Source organism: Gekko japonicus, unplaced genomic scaffold (genome assembly GCF_001447785.1).
Source record: "Gekko japonicus isolate JY-2015 unplaced genomic scaffold, Gekko_japonicus_V1.1 scaffold3369, whole genome shotgun sequence".
NCBI lineage: Eukaryota > Metazoa > Chordata > Lepidosauria > Squamata > Gekkonidae > Gekko > Gekko japonicus.
In genome coordinates this window covers 13,441-22,740 of record NW_015167637.1, presented here as the reverse complement: position 1 = coordinate 22,740, position 9,300 = coordinate 13,441, and the positions used below count along the sequence as shown (strand labels likewise).

At 47.3% G+C, this 9,300-nt stretch overlaps 1 protein-coding gene across 1 annotated transcript in view; it reads right to left on the bottom strand.

Annotated features, from left to right (window-relative positions):
• PDE3A (phosphodiesterase 3A) overlaps positions 1-9,300 on the bottom strand; it is a 72,866-nt gene that overhangs the window by 58,329 nt on the left and 5,237 nt on the right. The window contains exons 2-3 of the mRNA XM_015414068.1: positions 4,776-5,027; positions 2,465-2,619 (exon numbers count right to left, since the gene is read on the bottom strand). Coding sequence (XP_015269554.1) covers positions 2,465-2,619; positions 4,776-5,027 — 407 coding nt within the window. The remainder of the gene's footprint in view (positions 1-2,464; positions 2,620-4,775; positions 5,028-9,300) is intronic.

The following is a 9,300-nucleotide window of genomic DNA, read 5'->3' as shown; positions in this document are numbered from 1 at the left end:
CAGGAAAAGGGGAGAGGCTATCGGAGCTTTCAGGGAAGGAAAAGAGGCAACAGCAGGGGAGGGGAAAATGAGATGCCCCCCACAACTCCTTGCGGGTCCCCCATTTGTTCCAACATAATTGTAGGATAAATCAAGCCATTAATAAAGGCAGTAATTGGGGTTTATTATTGGTTTTAAATGTTAGGGATGCAAATTAGTAGTGGGTGTCAGAGTACGGGGATGAGATCTGTCCTCTTCATGAAGCATTGAAAGATGGTAAATAATTCCCAAACTGTAGACTAAAAATATTATTTTAATCAGAGCTAACTCTTGTGAAACAGACATCCTTTGATGGATTCATCAATTAAAAGTAGGATGACTGACTGCTCTTTTAATTAGTTAACATTCTTCATTTTCATTGCTCAAGAGCATACGCTGGAGAATGCCAAATGACTTAGTGCTCTCTTTATTATTTCATAATCACACTCTCTTAGCATAGCTTTTTGGTATTTTTATCTGCTTCCTGGTGTCATTAGTCATATGAGCAACTGCCTCACGGTGATTTTACAGGAGGCGGGACACAGAGCAAGACAGTTCAGAAGGACTGAAGGAGATGACTTAGCATTAAAGTTTTGCTGGAGCAACGTCTAAGCGGCTCAGACGCTGACCTAGGTCCTGAAGAACCTGATTCCAGTTACCTGATGGTTGCAGCCCTGCTGCCAAACCTCTTCTGCTTCATGGTGATTTTATAGGAGGCAGGGTTAGGGACAGAGCAAGACAATTCAGGAGGACTGAAGGAGATGACTTAGCATTAAAGTTTTGCTGGAGCAACGTCTAAGCTGCTCAGACGCTGACCTAGGTCCTGAAGAACCTGATTCCAGTTACCTGATGGTTGCAGCCCTGCTGCCAAACCTCTTCTGCTTCATGGTGATTTTATAGGAGGCAGGGTTAGGGACAGAGCAAGACAATTCAGGAGGACTGAAGGAGATGACTTAGCATTAAAGTTTTGCTGGAGCAACGTCTAAGCTGCTTAAACGCTGACCTAAGTCCTGAAGAACCTGATTCCAGTTACCTGATGGTTGCAGCCCTGCTGCCAAACCTCTTCTGCTTCATGGTGATTTTATAGGAGGCAGGGTTAGGGACAGAGCAAGACAATTCAGGAGGACTGAAGGAGATGACTTAGCATTAAAGTTTTGCTGGAGCAACGTCTAAGCTACTTAGACGCTGACCTAGGTCCTGAAGAACCTGATTCCAGTTACCTGCTGCCAAACCTCTTCACGTCCATCGGACCATCGGTGACTCTGAACAAGATACCTTTGAGAATATGTGCTTAGTCTTTATGTTCTCACCAAGCTAGTTTGCAAGTTGTACAGTTTCCGAAGGTAATCCAAGGAAATCCAAAATGGATTACAACATTCTCCTCTCCTCAATTTTATCACCACAACAACCTTGTGAGGCAGGCTAGGCTGAAAGAAGAGGAGGAGGAGGACATTGGATTTCTACCTCGCCCTTCACTCGGAGTCTCAGGGTGGCTTACTTTCCCTTCCCCTCCCCACAACAGACACCCTGTGAGGTAGGTGGGGCTGAGAGAGCTCAAGCTGAGAACTGCTCTTGAGAGAACAGCTCCAAGAGAACTTGTAACTGACCCAAGGTCACACCAGCAGCTGCATGTGGAGGAGTAGGGAATCAAACCGGGTTCTCCCAGATTAGAGTCCGTGCACTACACCAAACTGGCTCATAACTGGCCCAAGGGTCACCCGGCAAGCCCCCATGGCTGAGCAGGGATTCGAGCCTGTGTTTCCTAGATTCTAGTCCAACACTCTAACCACTAGACCACAAAGGTTGGGCATGCCCAGAGACTCTCTAACAGGGAGGGAAAGATTTCAAGGAACGTCTCAGCCTGCTGTAACATCTTGCGGAATGCTTGCTTCCGCCTTCTCATGGCTGATATGAAGCTTCGGCATCGCGTGAGTTGTGAGCTGAAGGCCAAGAGAAAAAGCGTTTGTCATCCTTTGGCTTTTAGGCCATGGTTCACAGTCTAAGCCTTCAGATGAGCCAGCTACAATTCAGGACTGATCCAAGAAGAGCCCATTCAGTGTCATGGTTAAGAGCAGCAGACTCTAATCTGGAGAACCGGGTTCGATTCCCCACTCCTCCACATGCAGCCAGCTGGGTGACTTTGGGTTATTCAAAGGTTTTCTCAGAGCTGTTCTCTCAAGAGCAGTCCTCGAGAGAGCTCTGTCAGCCCCACCTACCTCCCAGGGTGTCTGTTGTGGGAAGGGGAAGGCAATTGTAAGCCGCTCTGTGACTCTGCGTGAAGGGCGGGATATAAATCCAACTCTTCTTCTCCTTCTTCATTACTTTTTGTGTTGTTTTGTTTATTTATCCTGCATTTTCCCCCCTGTTGTAAGCCACCATGGGTCCCTCCAGGGAGTAAAGTGGGGCATACACGTTTCAATAAATGCAAATTTAAAGTGGCACTCACCCAGACGGTGATGTATCCTGAGGTTTGATGCTAGCACTGCGGTCTCTTCTCACTGGAGCGGGCTCCAAGGTTGGCAAGCCAGTGGCTGAGGTGGTGGTCGTCCACGTGGATGATACTCGTCGCAGAAGACCCGGCGGCAGACTTTTCCGGAGACGCTAGGGACAAGGGAGTACAGCTTTTCCATTCGATAATCTTTCCTATATGACCTCAAATAATTACTGGAGGTCAGCCATGGATGATGTTATGAACACAGAGCAATACTGACATCAAATATCTATCTAGGTTTCCCCAGTGTTCAGGGAAGCAAGACACACAAAAAAGCTAGTCTCAAGAGCTTTGACATTCTTAAAAAATAATTATACCAGTAATCGTTGCAATGTATTAACATAAGGGAAATGGTAATTTATTGCATACTTATTTGCTTACTTCATTTATAGCCCTCCTTTCTCACCAATGGGGACCCAAAGCAATTTACTTTGTTCTTCTCTTTTCCATTTTATCCTCACTACAACCCTGGGAGCTCAGTTAGCCTGAAAGTGTGCAACTGGCAGAAGGAGGAGGAGGAGGAGGAGGAGAGGAGAAGAAGAAGAAGAGGAGGAGGAGGAGATTGGATTTATACCCCGCCCTTCACTCGGAGTCTCAGAGCGGCTTACAATCGCCTTCCTTTCGCCATGACAGACACCCTGGGAGGTAGGTGGGGCTGAGAGAGCTCTGAGAGAACTGCTGTCATGATCTTGGCTGTGCCACCAGAGGCCTACTAGGCCCAGGAAGCCTGGCTAGCAGTAGGTGAGGCTGGGCCTACAACTCCCAGAAGCCCCTGAGAGGTTTTGGAGCCAAAATTGACCAATAGGAAAAGAGGAGAGCTTGGAATAAAAGATCTGGAGCATCAGGAAAAGCTGTTCTTTTCCCCAGGGGGCAGAGCCAGAAGGAAGGTTGCTGCAGGGAAGAGACTCTCATCCCGAGGGAAGGGTGAGTAGTCTAGTGCCACTTGGAATAGTGAGCTAGGGACAGTATATATTTAGATGCATTAGGGCATTTGATTTCTTTTCTTTTCACCCACTTACTGTTATTATTCTGCACCTTGTTGTTTGACCTCCTATACAATAAACCTTTTTCTTGTTCACTCTGCCTGGTCCTCACACCTATTATTCGGCCAAAAGGGAGGTCTAAAGGCCTGGGAGGGTGCTCTGGGCCTTCTCAGAGGAGCCTGGAGCCAAAGTGGTGGCAGCGTCAGGTGACACTCCACCTGAGCCGTGACAACTGCTCTTGAGAGAACAGCTCTGAGAGGACTTGTAACAGACAGACCCACTGTCATCCAGCTGGCTGCATGTGGAGGAATGGGGAATCACACCCGGTTCTCCAGATTAGAGTCCACTGCTCTTGACCACCACACCACGCTGGCTGAGGGTGGGTGACTGGCCCAAGGTCACCCAGAAAGCTCCCAGGGCAGAGAGGGGACTCGAAATTGGGTCTCTCAGATCCTAGCCCAACATTCTAACCACCACATTACATTGGCTCTCAGCAGAACATTAGATAGCTCTGAAAAAAGGATCCGTCCATGTATTTAGAGGCCCACGGAAACAGAGCTCTGGCCCCTGTTCTGTGGCAGGAACAGACACTCTTTAAGCGTACTATTCCTGCCCTGATACAAGCCCTCGTTCTGTTTCTGGGCTTCCATCGCTCAACAGATAGCGGATAGAGTGGACAAAGTATCATGGGGGAGTCAGTGTGGTGTCCTGGTTAATGGGCCAGACTAGGATCTGGGAAACCCCGGTTCAGATCCTCACTTGCATCATGGAAGCTTGCTGGGTGACCTTAGGCCAGACACCCACTCTCAGTCCGACCTACCTCACAGGGTTGTTGTGAAGATAAAATGGAGGAGAGGAGAACAATGTAAGGTGCTTCGTGTCCCTGTTGGGGAGAGAGGTGGGATGGAAATAAATGGAACCAACTGAGGAGATTGCTATTAACCAGGGAAGGAAAGGTCTCTTCCCTAAAGCCCCACAACAGAACTTGAAGATGTCCTTAGCTAGACAGTTACCTTAATTAAAAAATATTCACAGAATCAGAGAATCCCAGAGTTAGAAGGGGCCATGCAGGCCATCAAGTCCAACCCCCTGCTCCGTGCAGGATCGTCCTGGCGCAGGGGTGTCGAACTCATTTGTCATGAGGGCCAGATCTGACATAAATGAGACCTTGTTGGGCCGGGCCATGTGTGTCATAAAACGTAATGCCAGTTAGCGGAGAAACAAAAAATCTCAACTTCTGACAGCAAGACGACACAAAACAAACGAACCTCTACCTTGGGAACGGCCAGCTTTTCTCCTTTCTCTGAGCTCTCCTCCGAGTCGGAGCAGGTGTAGTTCTCGTTGAAGGAGGCCAAAGGGTTGACCCTGGGCTTGTGAACCGCTTGGAAGGTGAGCTGGGGGGTCAGCAGGTTGCTGACCGCTCGCAGGGAGGTGCACACGTTGGGCGGCAGGGACGGGTCGGCCAGGAGGTCTGTGATGAGCCCGTGGGCTTCTCCCATGACAGCTATGTCCACTGTGATGCTGGTACCTGAAGACTGGAGCAAGAGAAACCAGGTAAGCGGAAAGTTGCAGGTGGTTAGCTGTGTGGGTCAGGAGCAGTGTTCCCTGAAAGCCGAGTTAGTGTGAGCTAGCTCAGTTTTTTAACCTCCAGCTCACACCTTTTTGTCCTAGCTCAGGAAGGAGGGCTCCAGAGCAAACTAATTTATTGAGCAGCAAAACGGCTCGCTCACAACTTTAATGCCAGCAGCTCACAAAGTAGAATTTTTTCCTCACAAGACCCCACAGCTTAGAGGGAGCATTGGTCAGGAGCACCTTCCGGGAGCACTCAATTGTTAGGAGAAGAACAAAGGCAGGAGAAGCCGACAGAAGGCAATCCAAGGGAATTAACACAGAGCTACTCCGCGTCCATGGCAGCACGGTGGCCATTTTTCAGGTCTACTATTGTCCTAACACTCTGCTATATGATTTATTAAGGGACTCCCATATCTCTAAATGGTATCAACATATTAGGTCCAAAATTGATTCATAAGAACATAAGAACATAAGAGACGCCAATGTTGGATCAGGCCAAAGGCCCATCCAGTCCAACACTCTGTATCACACAGTGGCCAGAAATACCAGTGCCATCAGGAGGTCCACCAGTGGGGCCAGGACACTAGAAGCCCTCCCACTGTTGACCCCCCCCAAGCACCAAGATGACAGAGCATCACTTGCCCCACTGTTGACCCCCCCCAAGCACCAAGAGAGTTCCTATCTATACCTTGTGGCTAATAGCCACTGATGGACCTCTGCTCCATATGCTTATCTAATTCCCTTTTGAAGCCGTCCATGCTTGTAGCCGCCATCACTTCCTGTGGCAGTGAATTCCAAGTGTTAATCACTCTTTAGGTGAAGAAGTTCTTCCTTTTATCTGTTCTAACCCGAACGCTTAGCAATTTCATGGAGTGCCCACGAGTTCTTGTATTGTGAGAAAGGGAGAAAAGTACCTCTTTCTCTACCTGCTCTTTCCCATGCATAATCTTATAAACCTCAATCATGTCACCCCTCAGTCGTCGTTTCTCCAAGCTAAAGAGCCCTAAGCGCCTTAACCTTTCCTCATAGGGAAAGTGTTCCAACCCTTTTATCATTCGAGTTGCCCTTTTCTGCCCTTTTCCCAAAGCTATAATATCCTTTTTAAGGTGTGGTGATTCTATTGATTCTATTGGAATCAACTTGAAGTCCCTAACTGACTGCAATGAGAACCAATTATTTCACATTATCTGTCAGAGAATTTGGGATATTGAGAGCCAGACCATTGCTGCGGGAACCAACATGATTTTCTCTCCTTGTTTCCATGGCCTGCTGTCTAACCCCAGGGCTAGGAGCTGCTTACACGGAAAATCTTACCAATCCTCGACAGCGTCGGGCCTTTGTGCTCGCTAGACTGAATATTTCCCCTTCGGCTGTTCTTTCAGGCAGATATCATAACATACCTTTCAAGAACAGACTATGTAAATACTGTTTACTGGAACCTGACTCCATTTCCCATATTTTACTTCGCTGTCCCATGCACAGTAAGGTTCGTCAACAACTCCTTGATCCTGTTATTTCCAACCTCTCTGGCCCCCCAGAGAGAATTACTCAATATTTACTTGCTGATAAATCTACCAAACTGACAGAACTTGTGGCTGAATATTTGGCTATTGTGTTGAATGAGGATAACGGTGTTTCTAAGGCCAAGGCAGAGAATGCTTGATTAATTTTGCTCTTCTGTGTTCTTATTCCTGACACTGTTTTATTGCCTCACCTGGACTGTACTATTCCTATTTTATTTATGTAAGACTATTCTGCATTTTATTACATTTTATGCCATTAAAGGTTTCTGAATCTGAAACAAGATTGCCAGGGTATGAGCTTCCAAGAGTCAAAGGTTCCTTCATCAGGTCTAAGTAGCAATGGAGAACTTTCAGCCCTTATATCCCAGTCAGAAAGTGTTGGTAAAGAAGAAACTCAGGATGCAGAGGTACAATGCACACAGAAACCAGGTTGATCACAGCAGGGGAGAAATGCTTAGGGGCAGAAAGTTAGCATCTGTAGTGAGATAAGAAGCCTATCCAGCCCAGGGTGTGTGTGTATCTATCCTTTCGAGTTTGTGAGTGAACTCAAGTTCAGCAATCTTGCATGGTAAGCCGGGTAAACAGAAAGCTAGGGAACCAGACGTCTGCTCAATGTGAAGCCAGTCCTCATGGTTCACCTAATGAGTTGCCACCACATTCATCAGCTTGTCTCATGTTCTTGGCCAGGACAGTACAGTTCCAATGGCAAAATTCATTTCCTACTAAAATGTATAAACTTGCTGGACTTGATATAACTCACAAAAATATGTGTGTGTATAGATATTGGGGGGGGGGGACCACCAGTGCACATAGGTACTCTGTTTTCAACCTTTCGCTTACTAAAAGCAGATTTTAAAAACTTTTATTTACTTATTTATTTTATTACGTTTGTAACCCACTACTCCCTCGACAAGCAAGGATCGGGGTGGTGTATAAGTAAAACACAATTCAATACACAACATAAAAACCAATAATGATAATAAATATATATAACAACACATATTTTAAAACCAACAATATAAAATGATCCATCCAACGACCCAACAGTAAAATGATCCGGTGGAAACAAGAATTATTATTTTTTTTTTAATTTCATATACAAGACAGACAAGACAGGCATACATAAATACAAATTGAGGGAAATCGACTTGCATCCTTATTTAACCTAGTTATTGACCTCAGTAGGGTACGATGAGCCCGTTTGCGGGAAGGGCGGGGTAAAAATGCAAATAAATAAACAAATAAATAAAATAATGTATCCAAAAAATTCATTTCTTTTTTCCACCTTATAATTTTCATATATACCTTTTGCATACAGTCAAATGTACCCAGGCGCCGTCTCCAAATCTCCAGGAGTTTCCCAACCCGGAGCTGGTAACTCTACCCCACCATCCCCTGCTGGTGGCCGGGGAGACTTGGTGACCCTACCGGGATGGCCTGGACTAGCCCGATCTTACCAGATCTCGGAGGCTAAGAAGGGTTGGCCCTGGCCAATAAGTTGAGAGACAGCCAAAGAATTCCAGAATTGCCATGCAGAGCCACGCAGTGGCAAACCATCTCTTGCCTTAAAAACTCTATGGGGTACGGTTGCCAGGTCTCCCCTGGCCACTGGCGGGGGGGGGAGGGGGAGGTAAGGTTCTCATTCCCATATCCAGGTTGGGAAACTCTTGGGAGATCTGGGGACGGAGCCTGGGGAGGACAGGGACCCCAGTGGGGTACGATGTCATGGAGTCCGCCCTCCAAAGCATCCATTTTCTCCAGGGGAACTGATCTCTGGAGTCTGGAGATGAGGTGTAATTCCAGGGGGATCCCCAGGTCCCACCTGGAGGCTGGCATCCCCACTCCAGGGTCATCACAGGTTGACTGCAACTAGATGGCACTTCCCACCGCCACATGACTTCACCCCACACCAGGGGCGGATCAAGGCTCACTGGTGCCCTAAGCACTGACCAATCTTGGTGCCCCACTCCTTTCCACACTGACCCAGTCCATTTCAATCAATCAATCAATGTAATTTATTGCGACAGGAGCCATAAAGACCCAGTCCATTTTAGTTGTTGACCTGTCTGACCAGACATACAATGCAGGTTGCAGCAATACAAAAATGTATTCATATGATAACACAATATACTGCACAAACTAAGCCAAGCTACATTAGAACTACATAAAGTTCTTTTCACCCTTTCCCCAACTTTGTGGTGCCCCCTTTGGCTCTGGTGCCCTAAGCACGTGCTTAGTCTCCTTAAGGGTTCATCCGTCCCTGCCCCCACGCGTGGCGGTTTAACAGATGCCAACATGAGCCGTTCTGCATACACTAGTACTCGAGACCTCCACAAATGGAAAGAGGAGAAACAATTATGAAAGACCACAGGATGGTCACACACAATGTGCAAAGGGTGTGTGGGGAGGGGGGAGCCAGGCAGCTGCCTCTGGCTCGCAGGTGGCCTTTCTAGAATAACAGGCGAGCCATAAATCAGGAGACGATACAGTTTCCAAGTCACATCATGAACTCCCCGGCCAAGAGTCTTAAAACAAAATTAAAAGTAAACATGGCTCCTTCTCTTCTCCCTCTGCCGCTCCCTCCCGCCACCCCCTTTAAATTCCAAAAAGCCTCCAGCAGCACATGCCGGCGAGTTTCTGTGGAAATAACGGGTCACTTTCGACTCCTCAGCGAGTCTCCGCAGGGATTTTCACCCAGAGATTAAGCAGGAAT